This window comes from Chrysoperla carnea, chromosome 2 (genome assembly GCF_905475395.1).
Source record: "Chrysoperla carnea chromosome 2, inChrCarn1.1, whole genome shotgun sequence".
Classification (NCBI taxonomy): Eukaryota; Metazoa; Arthropoda; class Insecta; order Neuroptera; family Chrysopidae; genus Chrysoperla; species Chrysoperla carnea.
The window spans coordinates 39,962,573-39,984,516 of record NC_058338.1 but is presented as its reverse complement, the minus strand read 5'-3'; the positions used below and the strand labels follow the sequence as shown (position 1 = coordinate 39,984,516).

General features: G+C 28.4%; 1 protein-coding gene across 1 annotated transcript; it reads right to left on the bottom strand.

Annotated features, from left to right (window-relative positions):
* Nucleotides 1–2,576: 2,576 nt before the first annotated feature.
* Nucleotides 2,577–21,944, bottom strand: LOC123292688. The gene is made up of 4 exons (XM_044873401.1): nt 21,889–21,944; nt 14,932–15,073; nt 11,071–11,130; nt 2,577–2,666 (listed from the first exon to the last, which is right to left on the bottom strand). Exons 1-4 carry the CDS (start codon nt 21,942–21,944, stop codon nt 2,580–2,582), a joined length of 345 nt encoding a protein of 114 aa, XP_044729336.1. The 3' UTR covers nt 2,577–2,579.

The following is a 21,944-nucleotide window of genomic DNA, read 5'->3' as shown; positions in this document are numbered from 1 at the left end:
AAGTTCATCTGAACATAAGCCCAAAACATCATCTTCGGAATTACAGCCATCACAAATTTCGAGCATAAATTCGGATTTGTGTTCTGTTGGATTAACGAAAAAAAGTTAACGAATATTTACAGAATGACGTCATCTACAACTTTTGTTTGCATTTACGACGGCTGATTTCACGCAATTGTAATGTTAGGAGGTGTAATAAAAAGGAATATTTTCAGATCATTTACAACTTTTGATTGAAACTTATTTTAATTTAGCGCATGGGTTTCAACATCAAGCATATTGGACCACAGTCACCCCAAATGAAACCCTAGACGGAGAGCACATCCCTCTTATCGTAGAATATTATAGGCAGCCCAAGCAACACATTCTATAGTAGGTTTATTAAAACTCAGGCGAGTAACAAAAAATTCTAGAATTTTGACTTTTCTCTACTTGAAAATGATTTTTGGGAACGATCAAACCCATTAATAACAAACATATTAACTCGCTAGCTTGTGATCAGAAACGATATTTTACTTATCCTTCTTATTTAAAATTCATTTAATATACATTTTGTTTTTTTTTTTTTTATAAAAATATATATTCACTTATAATAACATTTAATTTGTTATAAATATTTGTTTATATACAATTTTTGAAAGTCATTTGGGCATCATACAATAATTTAAAATTAAAAATGTTTACATTATTAACTTAATAATCACCTATTTATTTTTTTTATTGTATGTACAAAATTAAATTTTATTACATGGATATGTTGTATGCGATAACTATATACCTATAATGTATTTATTAGATATTTATATAGACCGTAAAGCCTTTATAGAAGCCTTTTTTTCATATTTGTATTATATTTTAAAATTTGTTAGCACTTCAATATACTAGAAAACACTTTGGAGCCGAGAATTGAATGAAATTTGTTTGCAGCCTGATTTTTTTGGTACAATCTGATTGATGAATGAATAGGAGTAGGTCAGCATATGGCATTGTGAAACATAAATCTAGATTTGCTTATCTATTGCTAAAGTCGTTTATAGATAGTAAAAAACCGGGAATCGCGAATGAATAGCTCTGTATTTAATAACTCTGTTCAAAATAACGAACGTTTGCCGGTCATTACAATTCCACATAAAAACGACTCGACACAAAAACAATCCGGTACCAAAACAACTGCGGCCAAAACAACTCGCGTTAACACAGCTCTATTTGGGTTTCCATGCATTAAATTGTTTCGGATTAATACGGGTCTACGTGTTGTTTAGCTTTTTGATAAACTCTATGATTGCGTTCATTCACTGATATACGGTTGGGCATACCCAGGGTAATGGGTCGATTTAGCAGGGGTTTGCGAGTTTTTTGCCTTTTTGGTTAGCTTTGTGATTGCGTTTTTTCACTGATCCACGGGTAGGCCATGTATTTAATGGGTACAAGTTAGCAAGGGTCTGCAGATTTTTTGATTTTATGGTTGACCCTGTGATTGCGTTTATGCACTGATCCATCCACGGATTTTTCCAATTAATAGTTTTTGTAAAGATGAGTTATTGTAGCGAGTTGTTTGGACCTGAGTTGTTTTGGCACCAGGTTGTTTTTGTGCTAAGTTGTTTTTACAGGAGTTGTAATGACGGAATTGTTTAGATATGTAACAATGAATATACAGGGTGGGGCATTTTATGTACACACCTATATATCTCGTTTTGTACTTAACCAATCAAAAAATAACTTAGACAAAAGTTGTAGGGTTTGATGGGGGACTGACATCAGATTCAGATGTTCGACCTAGTTCTTGGGGTTTCTTTAATAGCAAAATTTAGATCCTAAACGGTAAGAGATAAAATAGCACTTTAAATTAAAAAGTTGTACCTCGACTTAAATGTGACTTAAAAATATGTCGTTATTGAATTTAATCGAAAGCAAATACGCTTAATGTTTATCGGTAAATGTAGAGAAAACGAGATATTTAAGTGTATATATTAAAATCGCCCACCTTGTATATTATCAGAAAACACATGTTTGTTATAAGAACTAATAAACATTGCACAGTGTATGTAGCAGTTTGAGAAGTTGACTGAAAGGGTTGTACTATTACTCTTAATCACGTTTTATAGTTAAACTTCTTTTATTTTAGTTAAAACTGGATTACTTTGCAGCCCCGGTCCAAAAAAGTGGTAGAAATGTCTAGTATATGAAGTACTATAAATAACTCTTATAAAAATTTATTATTTTAATCTAAAAAGCATTAATTAGTTAACATTTTTATTATTTACAAATTCTTAATAAATATATTTAATAAGTACTTACAACTTGATTATTACGTTCTTCAATTAATTATTATTAATATTTTTGTATAAAAAAGTAGATAACTTAAATAATAATAGTTTTATTATTATTATTAATCAAACAGCAACAGGCCCATGCTTATTATAAAAAAAGTTATAATCAGTATCAGATTGTTGTGATTCTAAATCAGATGATGATTCAGCTGAATCATATTCAACAAGTAATGAATCATCTTCTTCATAATCTAATATTTCATTCGCTGAACATTTTAATGATGGATCATTTTGACTTACACGTTGATATCATAGTTCAATTGCCTCGGGACCCTTCCACGTAACACCAGCACGTAACATGTGAAAGAAACGCATTACGGAGTATAATGCAAACATCTGAAACAAAAACATTATATAATTAGTATTACTAATTTATTCATCTGTTTGAATACTGACAATTATTTTTTGTAAAATCTTAACCGTCTGATGGTTTGTAAGGAGATAAGGTATTGGACCTTGAGCTGCTGCAAGGGATAAAAATGATTCTGAAAAACCCTTTTAGGGTAATCAAATTTATTTCTGCTCCGAGACTATATCATTAAAAATATTCTCTGTTTCGGTTGGTCTGATAAAATGTTCATTGAGTATTCGAAAACGCCCAGTAAGGTTGACAGAAAAATTCCCATTTTAACCTTTCTAGCCGTGCAAGCGCCAATAGACTTACCAACCATCAAAGCGTTTAGACTAAAACGTTTGGTAAGATGTTGCTCACAACTTAAGTGCGATGTTAAATTATTTTTTTAATGAATACAATTTTATTACTTCTTATCAAAAAATTATCATTTAAGATATTTCATGCTGCTATTTACGATCCAAAAGACAATTCCAAAGTATTTCAATGGAAGTAGATCAAATAGATGCAGAAAGTTTATTACACTAACGATTTGAAAAAATCATAGCCGGAAAACTTAAAGAATGGAACGTGAACTAAAATGAGTCAATAAAATTGAAATATTACGTTCGAAAGAGGAAAATTACGAACTCCTATTAGAAAATAATTCCATTGATAGGTCTAAGAACGAATATTATTTGAGACCGACAAACAGTTATGAAAAGAGACCGGATATCGAGATATCTCAAAGATGAGCCATGCACGGGGTAACTATTGGTAACTGAAACAGGTATTTAAAAAGGACATGTTAGTAAGTCGTTGTGCGTAGATGAATTCGTTCTATCGGTAATCGTATATAAAGGTCCAACAGTGTAATGGGATCGGACTTTTTTGTTATCACTTCAGATGAACAATTCTCACTTCACGAATAGAAAAGTGCTAAATGGAGATTCTTAGTATTGCTATCAATTTTATTTTTAATTAATTTTCATTTCACTATCAAATTTTGTCATGCTATCAAGTCTCAACCGATTAGTATCAACCGTATGAAGATAGTGCGTAGAGCTGTGATTCCTGTGATTCCGGACAAAAATCAATAATGTTTCACTAATAGCGAAAATGTTACAATTATCATTGGTAGAGAGGCGAGTATTGGGTAAGACATCTTTTCCTAGACTTCGAATAGATCAAATAAAAAATATGACGAGGGTGAATATTTACTTCTCTTAAAACGGTTTTCAAAACCTTCTCAAGTAAACATAGGGTTTTAAAACAAAATGCTAACCAAAATTGTTTGCTATTCAGAATATAACAAATGAATATCGGGTGATAGCTATGTTGTAAATTACTAGTGAAAAAGTATGATTTATTTTTTCGTTCTCTTTTGATTTAAGTAATAAAAACTTTTAGAAAAATTTACATTAATCAAATAATATTAACCTGAAACTCATTCTTATAGCCATTTTCATACTAATCCATTTCCTTTCCAAATTTAAAAAGTTTTCTGATAATTTAAAAAAAGTAATTTGTTTAGGTAGTGAGTGCACGAGGAAAAAATTGTTAAATAGAACTTGACTGTAGATTATATACTTTTTTCAACCAAATGTAGAAAATTGGAATAGATATTTATTGCGAAACAAAAAGAGAAATGTCATAAATACTCGTATTACTTTTATATGTATAAAAGACTACGTTTTGGATTTATTTCCGGTAAACTTATTGTCTGTCTAAAATTAAGAGAAAACATGAACAGTTCAGACAATATGAAAATGTCTTTGACTTTTATTTCTATAACAATTTTCAATGCTATTTGACTATGAACTTGTGTATTTTTCTTAGACTTGCCAAACAAAATATCTCGGAAAATAAGACTTGAGAAACCCTTTTTCCATATTTGTGCGGCGAATTCACTTATGGTAAGAGAACAACATATTCAGGAATGAATTTTAAGAAGAGGGTAATTGTGGTGTCAGGAGCCATAAAATTATAGTAGATTTAAGCACAATATATCTTTAAAAGAACAGTAAAGTTTGATTAAAATGTAAAAAGTTCAGTTTGTACTCTATAAAATTTCAATGTCGGTAGCGTTTATTTTGGTATGATTCTAGCATAATGATAAAGACACCTATGCTTAACATTGTTATAAGTTTCTATTTGAAGCCACATTATTAAAATGACTCAGGAGTATAAAGCATTGTAGAAGTAAATTATTTACTCCAAAACCATAAAAATTTTGAATAGTCAAAAATACTAAAAATATGAGATTATTATAGTTAAATATAGAAAATAAATTAAATTATAGTATATTATAGCAATTATAGTAAAGGCATTTTTAAAATAGATAAACCAATGAAATTTTAGCGTGACTGCTATAATTGACTATGTTTGCTAATACTGTGTCGCAGAATGTGCCTTAGTAAAGCAAAATAATTTTTATGACAAATAAATACTACTTCTTTGATAATAAAACTAAATCATTGTAAAATTATAGCCCTATTCAAAAATTTGAAAAAGTTTCTTAAATTATAAGAATAGTATCTGGCGCGGTGTGAAATAACAATCGAGTTTACATTAATAGTTTAAGCGTGCTGAAGATGGGTCCATTCTTGAAAGTGAAGACTGGCCTAATCTCTTACAGCATCCAGTCATAACATTTTTTCACAACACTAGGTATCGGATATTTTCCCATGCCTGATCTCTAGTCTACACTCAAGCCTGGGTGAAAGCAAGAATAGCAAGCCGTGGATACGGTCCAATGCGACCCTTGAGATCCGCACAAGAAACTTTTCAGCAAAATAGTTATATAAAATTTAAAAAAATATAAAAAATAGAAACTCGACCGAATCGAAAGAACTCGACCGAATATTATGAAATTCTTTTCCGATCATATTACCGTTAATACGCTTCGATGATATTAAAAAATTGTCTTAAAATGATTTTAATTTTCGTAGCAAATAAACGTGAGTATAAAAAAAGGTCAAAGGTCGCAGTGTGTAGAAAGAAAAAATTTTAATTTGGAAGTAAGAAAAAACAAACTAAAAATAAAACGATGAGTTGCATAAATGTAAGATTGATATTTTATTATTTTTAATGTCAGGCTTTTATGAAAAAATGAGAAAAAGAAATGTACGAAAAAAAAATATAACTTTATAAATCTTACAATAACTAAAGCACGTACATCTGTTCGAAGTATGTGAGTTTAAAATATACTTTTATATATACAAGAGGTGTATTTACAATAAATATAACATACTTCTGAAGAAACTTTTATGATAAATTGATTTTTTAATTCTTTACCTTTCTATAAAAATGCGGTAAATGTATACAGAGGCTATTGCAAAAATCACTGAAGACTTCAAGCAGTCAACATGGTAATCATAAACACGCTTAAATCTTAATAAATAATAGTTAAAAAAAACTTTTTTTACACGCTTTATTAACTAGCTGAACTAAAAAGTAGAAAGTAATTTAAAAGTGGGGTGTTAGATTTCAATTATTGTAAATATTTAATTGACAGGTACTGGTAAAAATAAAGTCACTATAAAAAAGTCTTAAAAAGCACCCCTCACTTGTTTACCATAAAATGAATATTTTCCTTATCACTCTACTTTTTTGTTCGATGAATTACAAAAGCGTGTTTTTTTAGTTTTTTTAAACTACTATTTATTTTCTACTTTTTAGTGTAGCTATTTATTAATATTATGAAATGTTCCACCATCAAATATTATATAGTTAATCGTTGATCTTGAAGATCCTGATCAGGATAGTCGGATAAACTTATTAAATTGTTGTACTATCATCGGTCCTTTATAAGTGAGCGAAGTTTCAATTCAATCTGTGGTTTGATTTGGGTGAAAATCACGTTCAAAAAGTCCGTTACATAGATACATAGATACATACCAAGCCAATAAAAGCGTGTTAAGGAAACTGTAGTGGTATATGGAATGAAGATTCATTAATGTCAACCTTTGGTTGACAGCTAAGATCATTTATACATTGTATAGTATTGATGTAATTACAAAAGTTTCTTAATATCCATTAATTAATTTAACGCCTGCTGAAATATAGTTTAAGCCTGTTGTCGTAGTCCTATTTTAAGCCTTATTTAAACATTTTTATATGCATATGCAACGAGCATTACAGTCAGCTCTAACAAATTTAGGTTTTCCACACATTGCCACAATAACACACAATAAATTATCTCCAATAAGAGTGTACGTTTGAACACTCTGTATAATATTATCAGGACGAAACTTCTAAGAGTTTGCCCTACTTTTTAAAACGGTTGCCAGCTTTGTTTCATAACCTTAATTGTTCCGTCTGTTTTTAATTTGATTAAAAATTATTTCTAACTTAATCCAATTCTAATTGCTCAAAAAATATGTTTGCGAAGAAGTGGGAATAACGAAAAAAAATATCTATAAAAACCAGATGTTTAGTTTACTGAAATAAACATCAGGATGATAAATAAATAAAGCTTTGCTACAACAGACATTATCTTTTCTCATCTTTTATAATCAAAGTGTGTATACAATGATGTGAAAAAATAAAAAAGTTACATAATTCGTGTAAAGATCAACAATTTTTAAAAATAGGTAACAAAATTTTTCATTAGTAGAGCCCTTTATCGCATGGTGGCATTTTTAATGTCTAGATCCTTCTGAAAACAGAAACTTTAGAATGGATATTAATTAAGAAAGGATATCATAAACAATATATTTTTGTACAAATATGAAACTGGAATCGAACACTTTTTTGATAAAAGAATTTTTCAAATTGGATTTGATATCTATCAATTCTTCTATTTTCGATTATACAGGGCGTTCTGTTATTGACTACAGATCGTTGGCCTGCAAAATAAGCTCATAAAGACGAAGGAAAAAGTAATACACTTTTGGATCTCAAGCCTACTTTGCGAGATAATTAACAAAATAAATTAATGTAAAATTAATAAAGAGTTAATATCTTTATCGAATCACAGTTCAATAAAACTTTGAATGAAACCAATAAAACACTACTTAAAGAGAAGATGTGTTTTATCATAGTGGAAGACGTCTCTAAATGCAAAATTATTACAAAAAAAAACTCTATTTGACTACTTATATTATTATAAAAACTAACCCATAAAAACCAACACTACGCTTCTTTGTAAATTAAGTGTTGTACGCAACCTATCGTTCGAATATCACATACCTTAAGTATTTGACGGACCATAGTCCGTTTTGCCATGAACTAAATAAATAAAGTTCTAGAGATATCATAAAAAGTTATTTAATTTAAAGAAGAAGTTTTATTCGTAAAACCGTACATTCACACCAACCTAACGTGTGTCATAATATATAAATTTTTATATAACACTGTGTTTATAAGAACTTGAATGCTTGTTATTACTGACTTGTACTTGTTTACAAAATGCCTTGATATTTTGCAGATATTATTTATTGTAATAGTAACGTTTTATAAATTAATGGACTGAATAACATTAAAATGTCAATATGAAATTTTTAATGATCCTGAAAATATACCATTTAACTATAGAAAACATTTGCATAATATATTTAAAATATAACTATTATTTTCTCTTAATATCAAGTAGTTAGAAATTTTTTTAGTCATGCTCCATTTAATCTGTCTAATGTCAAACAAAACTGTTCAAAGCGGTGACCCGTATTTTATTTTCGGTCGATAAGCAACAAGCTTTTAGTTTAACGCGTGTTCTTATGACAATATTTAAATATCTAGAAACATGAAATTTCGTACATTTGTTCATAAGACCCCAAAGCTAAGCTTAGGATATGTGGTGCCCACTGATCAATTAGAGGTAAATTTTCTCTCGAAACCATTTTCACAAATTATTAATAATTAAAAATAGCATATCTTTGCTAGGTTTATTCTAGAAGGTTGTTTTAAAAAACATCTCTTCTAACTTCACACTCTCTTCTAACATCTTTTTTTAATGAAAACATAGTTTTCAAGGCACTTGATTTTTTAGGTAGAAAATTAATGCCCCACCCGTCTGCACAGGATTATCGATGTACAACACATTATAGAATTGACAGTGAGTAAAATAAAAGTCTAATTCGTTAACTCTGTACTGAAACCGTTTGAATCGTGGTTCTGCACGGACTAATCGACGCGAAGTCATAAAATTTGATTTTCTGAAACAAAAAGTTACAATTTTCGGTTTTCGATTTTTTCATTGAAAATCATTTATCATCAAAAATTAACTCTTAAATGTTTCACATCTTGACAAGTATTTATGCTTGAATGATATGTAGAAACAAAATATCAACTACTATTTTTGTTTGAAACTTCAACTTTCTCGTCTACTAATGCTGCCTCTCTACAATCTCTATCGCTAGCTTTTATTTGTAATTTATTGTGAATAATAATTCTTTCTATTCAGAATTTCTAACTTAATCTACATAAACGGATTTTTAAAAATAATAGTTTTTCTTTGTCTAAAGAAAGTTAAGGGAGATTATTTAAAATGTATATTTTTAACTAACATTTACTATAGATTCAGGGCTGGGTTAAATATTTGAGGGGCCTTGGGTCAAATCATCGGTGCTCCATGTAAGGGCAGACATTTTTTTTCAAATCTAGGGAACTATGAGCGCTTTCATATTATGTGGAAGTATTTAGCTTTTCATACAATAGAATGTTGAAATAATGGCTTTAAATAAATAATAGAAATAAAAAGTTAATTACTAAATAGTAAACTAATTTATTTAGTAAAATTGTGGTTTTGCAGATCTACGATTGAAGATCGCATGCTTGCTTATTCTATCAGCCTTTTGCTGATTTATTTGTTTACATCTTTTTTAATTTGATTGTTGGGACACCCCAGATTTTTCGAGGACCCTGGGCCTGAGTCCAGTCGGACCCATGGATTAATCCAGCCCTGTATAGATTACATGTTAAAAGTTCGCTTTTTAATAATTAATTACACAAAAACCCTTCGTCAAAGGTTTCAAAAAGTTACTTTACACGTATGAGTTCATACGTATTAACTCATACGCACGTAAAAGTTAATACGCACTCATTTAATAACATTCATTTCAATACAAAATTCAGATTTTTATCTAGACATTGCCTCAGTGTCCAATTAATCTAAATATACTTATCAAACGATAATTATCATCGTTAACTCTTGACTTCACTTTATATTTTCTAAGCATGTTTAGTCATTCTATGATGATAATTTAAGTGAATTGCAGAAGGAAAATATAGGTAAAAAAAATTTGCCGGTAGCAAATACAATAAAATTTTAAATTTTGTGTCATTATCATCAAGCATATCAAAGATCTATCAAACGATTGAATTTAATAAGGTTTATTTTTGTACCTTAACTAAAATTAGGAATTCGTTAATTAAAGTTAAAAACAAATGTGCACGTTACGGTTGGCTTTTAGGATTCCATACCTCAATAAAAGCGAGCAACGCTATTTAGCTTTAACAAATCAATTTCCGCAGTAATCTAAAAAAAGCAAGTGTAGACAAAAAATAAAAACGAATTTATCCACATTCGGTATACGAAGCATCAGCAACGTATGTAATAAGGTCATTAATTATTTACGAAAAAAAAAAAATTATTCGGTTAAAAAACCACAAAATACTTGAAAAATATTCGTAAAATGAAAAATGATGCCAAAAATTGTTATAGGTGTAGGCATATCGTTAGAGAAGTATTATGGAGAAATTTTCACATATATTTTTGACATTTGATTATGAGTTATTAATTATTGTACATATAATAAATTATATTTATGTATTATGGGTTACGTTTCAATGCTTAAATAATTTAATATTATAATAAAGCAAGAAAGAGTAGTTTGGGATGTTTCACAAATTTAAATAAATAATTATGATAATTTACATTTGAAAAATAATATTTGTGCAATTTCTTATTTTCACAATTTTTAATGCATTAAGTTTAATTAATTAGTGTTTTTCAATAATTTTAATTTGACATTTTCTATAACATTAACATGTAAAGAATTGCAAATTAGTTATAACAGCCTCCTTTATCGCCAAAATATTTCACTGGAAGCGCTAGCATCGATTTTTTTGTCCCTACCATGACTACGCACACAACGAATATAAAAAAACGTAGACCGTTTGCTTGTATCTAAATGCTTAAAAAAAATGATATGGACTAAGACTTCCTTAAGCATTTCTGTATTCAAAATCATGATTTTTGGGTTAGAAATTGTTACTCGTGTGCAATGGCTCAAAAAGTCATGACAATAAAAGAAAAGTAAATACCATGTGATATTGTTGTATTGAAAAATACAGTAAGAAGTACTTTTTCGATATAAAATTTTTGATCACCGCATAGTGATAGCTATAGTTGAAATATAAAAATAAATGACTGGGTTATTTGTTATTGCTTGATAATATACTTACATTTGTGAATGTTCGTACAATGAAAAAAGCCATTTCAGCTTTACATAGGCCATCAAACTCCTGGAACAATTACAATTGTATTAAATACATACATGATCACTGAATATAATTACTATTTTTATATTAATTTTGTATTATCTTTTTCATTGTTTAACAAATAATTGTAATGAAATACTTAAATGAAATTTTCAATGGTTTTTTTTTTATATACCTATCTTTTTTAATGTTCAAACTAATTATGTTACTAAAGGGTGTCTCAAAATTAGCGCAAAGTTTGAATTTTGTCGCATTTGCTGCGTGATTACTGGACAGTTCGATGTTATTAAATATTTTAAAACCGATGAAGGTTTGGCCGCTGCAGCTCGTAATTTTTGTGAAACTTTTGAACAAATTCTCTGCTAGTATTTTTAAAATTCCTGCTAGTATAAAAATTATTTTAACCATTTTTCCGAAATTGATGTGAAACCACAAATACTATGGTAAGTCGTTTTGGTGTATATATGCCGTTTAGGTACATGTTGGGGTCCTGGAACTATATGATGAATTTTTTGGTGTTACTATGACCGGTTTTTCAAAGGAAATAGTAAATGTGATCGAAAAATAAGCAGTTCATAAATTATATACAAATTAATGGTGTTTTGGATCCTATTCTAGCCCACAGGTGAAATTTGTTGTCCTTAAGGTTTTTTCTGATGTTTTCAACATTTAAAATTCAGCTATAATAATATATTCTTAATTTCACTATAAATTTGACAAAACATTACTTAAAAGTATACATTAAGAAGGACATTAATGGCTTCGTGAAAATGGCACCCCCAAATGCGAATTGTCATAAAATGCTGATTGGATTTGTTTGTCCATCATTAATCCACATCTGAACACCCAAATTTCGATTGCCCATCCCTCTAATTGAAAATTGTGGGTGGGCAAATGAAAAATTTTAACATCAGTACCTCCAGATACAAATTTTTATAAAATGCCACCTTCTCTAGCACCTGGATTAAGTTGGTAAATGTTGTTCTGATATCGGTAACAAAAATTGAGTTTGTTGTTAATTGTGCAAGAAAATATTGACTAAGCAATAATTTATCCTCAAGAAAATAAATTCAATTGTTATTTTTTTTCAATAGAAGGAAAAATATTTTTTTAAAGAAATATTTTTTTGCTTCTGATTTCAGTCAATAATACAAGAGCATTATAAATTACATTTTTTTTTCTTTAGAAAGAACGGAAAAAAACCACCAAAGGGTTTTGGATATTCTTGAATAAACGTTTATATAAGTAAATTGTATTGCATATTATATAACATAGTGACGGCATTCAAGAAAATAAATTTATGAGTTTGAAAATTTATATTCTTTATACAGAATGTTAGCGAGTAAAGAACTGGTTAGCTAAATTCTTTGGAATTGATAAGCGTTGACATTGATAAACTTAAAACTGTTAATGTGGGTACAATCATTGTGTCATTTTTCGAAAAATTAGAACTGAATATTGGCTACGACAAACACAGCATATATGATAACTATTTGGAACAACTAAAAACGATGAAAACGGAAGTAATTTCGACTAAAAAAAATTCAATTATCTACGTAAAAAAAGAAACTAAAAATAATGTTAGTGAAATTTATAAAAAATAATATTGAACAAGTGAAAACAAACAATTGGCTGAGTTAATTGTTGAAATACCATATATACACAACGTTTTTTTAACATCATGTGAGTAAAGAAAGATAGCTTCTCTTAGAGAGCCACAAATACATACATGTCATACACACATAGCTGATATTCCCATATAATACATACTATATAATTTACGCGTAATTTGAGCTCTCATTTACTTTTTGAGTTATTTACACGATTAACCAAAAAAACAAAAAGCTACGAAAGTATAATATAACAAAAACCTTGCATTAAATAAGCCTCCATTATTCTAATCTATAATTGTTTCATACACTCATGTTTTGATAATATCCAAATCAATAAGTTTGTAGAAATGTGTTGTACATAGTAAGAATTAATATGTTTATGTTTTATTTGCGCTGCCACTGGATTTATTACATTTTATAGATTTTAGCCGTAGCAAGCTGGCTGGCTTGCTACGGCAAAGAAATACTTAAAATAATTTCAGTTAATGAGAGGCCATAAAAAGGCCAGGTAGAGTGTTTGTGTTTGGTTTTTGGTAGCTTTTTTGGCCAGGTAGAGTGTTTGTGCGTTATTATGCCGAAAACTGCTAATTTAAAAAAAAATTATGGATTTTTAAGAAAAGTTGTAAGAAAGGTCACAAAACAATTTCTCTCAATTCAATTTTTTCAAATTTCTGAAAAAAATTATTTCAGCATTTTGGACAAAATCTGTTTTCCATTTGATTGATAATATTTTTTTTGGACATCATTTCTCACATTTACGTGAAAACATATAACTAAACGAACCTGTATTCGTACGATAATTTTGTAATGATTAGTAGTTGTAGTTAGTACTGACACAAAATCTTACACACTTTGTACATAAGAAATAGTGGTTTATATTAGAAATAAAAAAGCTATTTCTTTTTTTTAAATGACTTTTTTGATTTATTTACCATTTTATTTATAACAATTTATTTGACAGAAAACAGTTACGTTCTTTTTTTCTTGTGCGTTTCAATACATTTAATGTAATTTTATTCTTCGTTTTTCACACCTTATATTGATATATCTAACAAAATATGATAAAAGTTGAATTTTCTTTTTATTTTTAAATTACATTTTTAATAAATTCTTCATTTGAGAGATTTATTTTCTTATAATTTTTATTTTGATTCAAAATCACTAGTATTTAGGAAACGGTGACGTAAAAAATGAATTGCTTCAATATACAACTCAATTACATAGAGTGACCCATTTTAATTTCCTTAGCTAAATGTTTGTTCAGTGGAGTTTTTTTTTGAAAAAAGTGACCCAAGTAAAAATTATTCTCTTCGAAAGAGGACCTCCCACTTGGAACTCTAATTTTAAAAGTTTGAATTAGAAAGTTATTATTTATTTAGTGATATACAATTTTTGTTCGAAAATTTTCGCCTCCGCCTCGGTCGAGGTAGAATGTTTACTAACCTTGCAACGTCTCATTGGCATTCAAAATGCCATTTGTCATTGAATTAAGAACGTGTCGTTTGCCATTTAATTAAGAATAACTTTCTAATTTTATGATTTAATTAAGAATTACTTTCTAATCTTATAATTTAATTAATAATAACTTTCTTATCTTAACGTTTCCCATCTTATCAGTTAAAAACAAGATTTGATTTGTCAGCCAAGGAGATTTTAATAGAGCACCATATATATTACAAACAAATAGTTGTTTAAACGTATTTTTTATTATAATTGTTTTAAAAAAATAAGCATCTTGAAACTTGTTATTCTTTAATATATGTGATTTTATAGTTAATGGTAATCTATATAATTGACGTTTTTACAACAGCTAATTTTGTATTAACAGAGAATTTTGTATTTTCTGTTCTTTATTCATTTAAGTAAATTTTCTACAGAGAAATGAATAGAAAAACACGCCTAACTACCCGTGGCTGATTGTAAAAGGGGTAAATCTACTTTATGAACTTAGCTGGTTCATTTATTTTGTTCATTTGCCTGCTTATAATAGAGATAACACAATACGTATTAGCCGTGCATAAACTATGTTTCATTTTATCATTACCTGGACATTCATTTCAAAAATTATATATTTAATTTTTCTTTATATATTCAAATAAGTATGGCAATATAAAAATTCAAAGTTGCGGTTTATTATCTTGGATTGTTAATATAAATTAATTAATAAAATTACTATTTAATCATTTCTTTAAAAAATAAATAAAATACGTACCCTATTTACATGATCTCTTAAAACATTCGAATATACCATAGATACAGCCTCTAAGGATGTGAATGTTATGAATCCAATGATCCAAGGCACAACTAGTCCCATTTGTTCCTGTAACAGAAGAAAATTCGTAATAGATTGTGATCTGTATATAATTATTTTGATTTGAAAACAGAAGTAAATATTGAATGCTATTATACTCATGAAATTATTATAACATAACATGATATAACAAAACATATACGTGATATAACATAAAAATTTATGTTAGATATAAAGTCTAGCAACACTGAGGAAGGGTATTACTATAAGATGTACACTGCTGAATTTTTTACAGAAGAGTGAAAATTTAAAATTTGAAAGAGAAGCCTACGAACACGTTGTTTTGTTGAGGGTTAGATAGCGTTGGAGGGTTAAAAAAATAACATAAAAGTTTTAGTTTTGAACGGGAAAAAACACATATTCAATATTTAAATAAATTATAGTTTACAAAAACTAAAAATACACGATTTTTTGCGCTAAAAAGTGTAAAATAATTTTAATTGAAATGTAAAATTTATATCTTGGGGTGGTCGATATCTGTCAAATCAGCTATTTTAATGACTGAATATAATAGAATGCACCTGACGCTTTGAATCTTATATTATATTTCAAATTATGCTCCACTGCTTAGTTTAATTTTTTTTAATGTTTTTAGTCTAGCTAAGTTATAAATTGGGTCTTCTTTAAGTAACAAAGTAAAATAAAATGCTTCAATTTTATCGGAGTATTGTTCGAATACTATTAATAATTCTGTAAATAATTTTTAAGTAAGAAATTATTAATAAAATTGATACCTATAATAGTTATCGAATATAATCATTCAATTTTCAATACATATTCGAAAAAAAATTAAGGTTCCCGAAAGTTGCATCCACCACCCTCAAAGTACTCGCCTTACTTTTGTATCCCTTTTTCATTTTTTTTAAATTTGTATCCAAATTTAGAAGTTTGTCGAAAAAATCAAAAGAGTTCTTTTTGTTGAATAATAATAAAATATTTTTATTTTTCAAAAGGAAATGAATGTTGAGTTTTTGCTTATAAATGTATCAGGAAAATTCTTGAGTATTCTTGATCTTGATTTTGATGAAGAGGAATGGAACAAATGATATTATATTTTGCTTCGTTGAACTAAAATGGCCTAATACATTTAGTATTATTATTGTAGTCGACGTACCATCCATTTTGTGCAGGTCTGTCCTAATAGATATTTATTTCTTATTATTTTTATCGCTTGGAAACGTAATGAAAACACTCGTTTAGTTTTTATTAATAAATTGTCATAGTAAGACTTTTTATATGGTTTTCAACTGCTATATTTTTTTTCTTCTAGATATTTATTTTCACCCTTCTTCTATTATTCTCTTCATAAATAATAATAATCCAGTCTAGTGGATGTTGTTGTTATGTAATGTTTATTGAAATAGAATAACAGAGTCCATGTAAGTATATTTATTATTACATGAGACAGAAAACCCGTTTCGGATATCTATGGTGTTTCTGTTTGGAGAATTTTACAAATCGGGATCCAATATGGATATATTGTTAAAAGATGTCAAAATCTAATAAATCTCTTTTATTTGCTTTCTTATCTTTGATTTACTTCCCAGTTATTGCAATGGGTCTGAAAATCCTACTGGAAATCTTCAAAATATTCTTACATTTCATTGTCAGGGCAATAATGTATTAACATAACTCGTGGAAATTTTTTCGTTCACAGCTTCTTTTAACTATATAATCATTTTGGATTTGCAACAATCGTTGCGTTATAACTTCAAGATATGTTGAAAAGTCTGAAAAAAGCGGTAAAATTGTAGAAATTGAAGCAGTGGTAGGGAGAAGAAAAATAAAACTTGAATATAGTGTAAAAGAAAGTTTCTTTCCACGTCTGTTTGTTGGTTTATCCGCTGACTTCTAAATCACGCAATAAATTTTGTTTTAAAGCTTTCCTTTATAGTAAAACCTATTTAAAATTTTGTACAATGTGTAAATAATTAAAATTGCGTAAATTGTATAATTACATGATTTTCCAACCCATGAAACAGTTAACACGCTAACAAATAACGCGCTAGTAATATGCATGTCGCCAGACTAATAACATCTTGTTTCGCGTCACGTAAATTTTATATCATGTTGGGCCACTTTTGTTTTATTATTTATTTAAAAATCATTTGTTTAAGTTAAATTTTAATCTTATTTCGGTATTTTATATGACAGTCTAATTCTACATTAAAATCAAAATCAAAACGCGACCCCTTAGGAGAGTGTGAAACTACGTTTAGCAAGCAATCAAAAGTTATCTGCGTGCTATCTGCGTAATTCGTGAAAAATTGCCAAATTTTCGTACTTTTTTCAGTTTTTGTAGTTCAATTAAAAAACTATGAGCTTTTAATATTAGTTGCTACTTTTTTTTTTTAAAGAATATTAAATTTGATCAATTGAAGCCAACCCACACCTCCTTATATCTAATATTTTTTGAGATATGATGCTTGAAAAATTTACATGGTTTTCGGAAATGTTAAAATTTTAAGTTTTGCTTATATTAAACCATTAGAGATAGCACAAAAGTTTAATTGTAAAAAAATGTACCTTATTAAAAAATAAACAACTTTTGTTTGAAATAATTTTTCGTAAACGTCATTTTTCTCTCGTGAGGGGGTAAATTAGGGCAAAACTTTGGTCTCCATTTTCTGCGAAAATATAAAAGATTGAAAGATGAAAATTTGTAGGTAGCTTTAACTAGTGAGTCTTAGACAAATTTTTGAAAAAAATCGAAATAAAGTTTTCTAGAAAATACTAATGCAAACGATGTCCGGAAGGCGATGTAAAGCTACTTTTTATTTGAACCCCTTAGAGAAGTGTAGCTTTTCATCGCGTTTTGCGTTTTTAGTTGTTTTTTTGTAAGATTTTACTGGAGTATTATGTTTATCAAAGAATTCATTTTATTAATTTCATTTGCAAAATCATTTTCATGCAAATACCCAGTTTCATTAATATTTAAAATTTCTTTGTGGCAACAATTAATTCAAGTTCTGCACATACATCAAGTTTTAAGATTACGAAGCGAAGATCGTCTGCCTACTTGATAGTAAACCGAGTACATACTTTGTGATTACTGTGATACCTAATTGTGATACCTTGGGTGTGAGAAAATTTCCCATGCGTTTTGCATTATTTTCATAATCCTGGCAATTGATAGTGTAGACTATGATAGTGCTACTCTAATCAAAGGTTTGTTTATTTTTGTATTTTTGTTTTTTAAATGTTTGTTTATTATTGATAGATAATTTTAACGTTCTGTTTTGTTAGCCAATATTTATTTAATCAGTATGCATTCATGTAAGCTAAAAGTTAAATGTAATAACTCCATCGCCATTTCATGCGCTTAAGAAAAAAGACATTATCGTGAATAATATTTCTATAATTTCACAAAAAAGGGAGTATTTTTTCCAGAAAATGTAGCAAAGATTTTTGTTCCCGAAGTTATAATAAATACTTATATTATACCAGCTATTGCAGTTTCGAGATATGAAAGGACATTAAACATAGGATAAACAATAAAATTATATGTATATATGATGTATAATATACACTCATGTATATAATATAATGTACTCCAACTCCAAGTGTACGGTTTGTTATCTTGAATTTAATGGTTTTCTTAAGACATCTCATAACTGAGTAAGTAACTATGTAGTTATTAGATTATTAGGTACTATCACTATTACTTACATTTAATGTTACCATGCATGAAGAAGAATAGTACTACTTAGATACTGAAATTATTTATATTGAGATAGTTTGTATTTATATGAAGTGGTTCAGCTTCCGTGTATTTTTAGAAAACTCTATTCGTAGTAATGTAGGTATTGTTTCGTATCGATTATGGCATTCGCAAACTTTGTTTTCAAATGTCTATCGATTTTATTTGGAAGATGCCTAGAAATCAATAGATATACTCGGTAAAACAATTCACAGGGTGATCTAATAGGCCTTTAAAACGCTCTACGTAAAAAGTTTATCCTTATGGTTTCCCAAAATTTTTTTTTAATAATAACAAGCCGTATTAATTATAAGGAAAAAATTAATTAAATTTTGACCGATTAGAACGAATATTATGGAATTCTTTTCGGATTCATATTACCGTTAAAACGATTCGATCGACTCCTCAACGAAGTTGATCTTATTTTTTGTTTTCACGATATTGATCAGGAAAAAAATGACCTCGAACTTACGTACGTACACACACACACATATACACTTGTGCTGACTATGAAACATAAAGGTATGTTGAAAATTTTGAATTCGAAGATCGAACCCATTTCTATAACGTCCTATACTGGGAAGTTAACAATAGACCTGTGTGATGAATCAACGTAAACAGTCAGTTAGTGTAATGCTCTAATGATTAATACGTCCATATATCTTCATTAATTTAATATTTTAATATTGAAAATAGGAATTTTCGACAAAAGAGAAGCTATTAAAAGGATTGAAGATAAATATCTAATCAAGAATATAAATTTCTTAATAATATGATACCTTATAGTTAATAATACCATCTTACAGATACAAATAATTAATTAATACCATACTTCATTAACAATTTCACACACAATAATATAATTAAACACATTCCTTTTTGGTTTGTGAGAGAAGAGAATTATTAATACCACAATACAACAGAATCCCTTTATATGTAATACGTATAATTTTGTAACACTATCCTGTAGTAATATTTTGTATCCTAATTTATTCCTATAGAAAGCGTATTATTATTAGGGACGTGATTACTTGCACGTTCAAATGTAAGTAATTCGTATTTCATATTCACGTGACTATAGACTTGCTGTAGCTAGAGACGGCTGTATGATTATAGGTCAACAATTCAAGCTTTAGACTAATTCTTATGGGCACAAACGATTGCGATACTCAGTTGGCCATTTATGTTTAGTCTGTCTTTAATATTTACAAATTTCATTTGTGTGTTTTTTCAAACTAAATATGTAGGAAATGTATATTTGTGTAGGCGCTGAATGGGTTTTGTATGTATTTACAGGTCCCACCGAACAAGGAGTGTATTTCGACGTATTTTGACTCACTGAATCTGAATTTTCCACTTGATCATTGCTCAGAGTGGGAGGAAATTTGTTATAAACAAATTAATTGTTTATACGGCCACAGATCCTAAACTATTGAAAATATTATGAGAAAATTTCCGACTTTTTACATATATTGGTTTGCTGTATCTTGGCTTTGGCTCGAAAAATGTAGAATGACCAGTCTGGTTCGCATGACTAAGATTTTGCTGAGTACACTCAAACAAACATTTTCCACTGGTTTCAACAAAAATTTACTGACGAGTCGATTTCTGGATCAAATACATCATTTCCTACAGTGTTTATAATCACTTTTAATATGTACAATTGTACAAGCTTAGTCAAAGAAGTGTTCGATTTTGAAATCTTTGTAAAAAGAAATTTCATAATTTTTTCCCAATTATCTCTTTTCCATTTTAAACTTCATAAAAAACCATTTAAGAAAATTATTTGTATCTTTGAGCATACTGTATTGTGTTTTTCAGTTATTTCAGTTTATTTAAATAAGTTTCCAAGAAGATGACGTACATATTGGCGTAGACATTTTAGCAGATGATTCTTGAAGTTAATCATCATTTTTCACATATTGCTAGCGGGGTTGAAACCATTTCTTTACGGATTCACTCTTTCTGACCTTTAATAATATAGTTTTGATTAAACGCTTTCATAACTCAAGAACAGAGCGAAGGTATCCGCTCTTAGCCCATAATATTGGAATAAACAGCGATTTTAAAACCGGAAACTCCACACTGTATGTATGACTTAAATAATCGTATTTCAATATTTTATGAGAAAGTAAAAGTTTTTTCCGTGGTTTTTTGAAAACAAACTAATTGAGAAACGAGAAGGGAGTAAGAATTTTACCAATTGAAGGAGTAAATAAATATGTACTTAAAAATTTTCAAGGTAAAGATTGAAATAGAATATAAATTAGCTCCCGTCTAGTAAATCCTAAGGTACGAAATCAGATTGGATATCACCTATTAACCATAAGCACTACTTTCCAATTAAAATTATTGTTATACTTAATATAACCATGTCACGTTATCTTGTAAACATATACATGTATTTCCTAAGAATATTTAGGACTAAATATTTAATAAATAATATACCCATAGAATCCTATTTATATTTAGATAATTAAATGTATTCAAAATGATGGGCATTAATGTTACTTATTTGATCGAATAAAATTTAAATTCTATTATAGTGAGTACTTTAAAAGGCTATATTATCTCCATAAATATACCTCAAAGAAAAAGAAAATATAGTTAATATTTTATTTTCTTAATCTTAGTTTCCAATCTGAGAGTAATTACCAGACCCTGTCGTCATAATACACTAAAATCTCTGTAAGTGAAACCGTCTGTAAATGTAAACGTTTGCAAACGTTTAAAGGCAAGACAAAGAAGCCTGTAATCAAAATTGACAACTTCACTTGAGTCAATTGATGTCCTTGATATTTGAAGTTTCAAAGTTGGAGAATCAGAATTGTGAAAGAATACACAATGCGAAAATGTAAAAGAAAGCAATCGCACTCATGTGAAAAATAAAATGGGAAATTGAAAAAAATACAATAATAACCAAGTTTAACAGTTAAAAATACAAATTTTTTGCTCCTTGAGAATATGGAACACAAATAAAGTGTATTTGGTTTTTAGTTTTTTATTTATCAACGTTGCGACCTCAATTGGGTCTTTTTCAAGGCTCTACAACAAATTTAACAATCAATTAAGTTTTTCTGTTTTAAAAATTATAACAGCCTACATAAAATTTAAATTTTTAAAAAAAATTATTTATAAAAAAGTATTAATAGCCTTACATAAAAAGATCGCTCTCTTGTACACTTTTCCACGCTGATTGTGCAACAGTGTGCAT

Bases quoted from the DNA above. Each gene is read 5' to 3' on its own strand.
- LOC123292688 (XM_044873401.1), bottom strand. From the start codon at position 21,944: ATGCACACTGTTGCACAATCAGCGTGGAAAAGTGTACAAGAGAGCGAT. The intron at 11,131-14,931 runs GTACGTATTTTA...TAATTGTTCCAG, and splicing joins TAAGAGATCATGTAAATAGG to GAGTTTGATGGCCTATGTAA. The intron at 2,667-11,070 runs GTAAGTATATTA...TTTTTGTTTCAG, and splicing joins TTGTACGAACATTCACAAAT to ATGTTTGCATTATACTCCGT.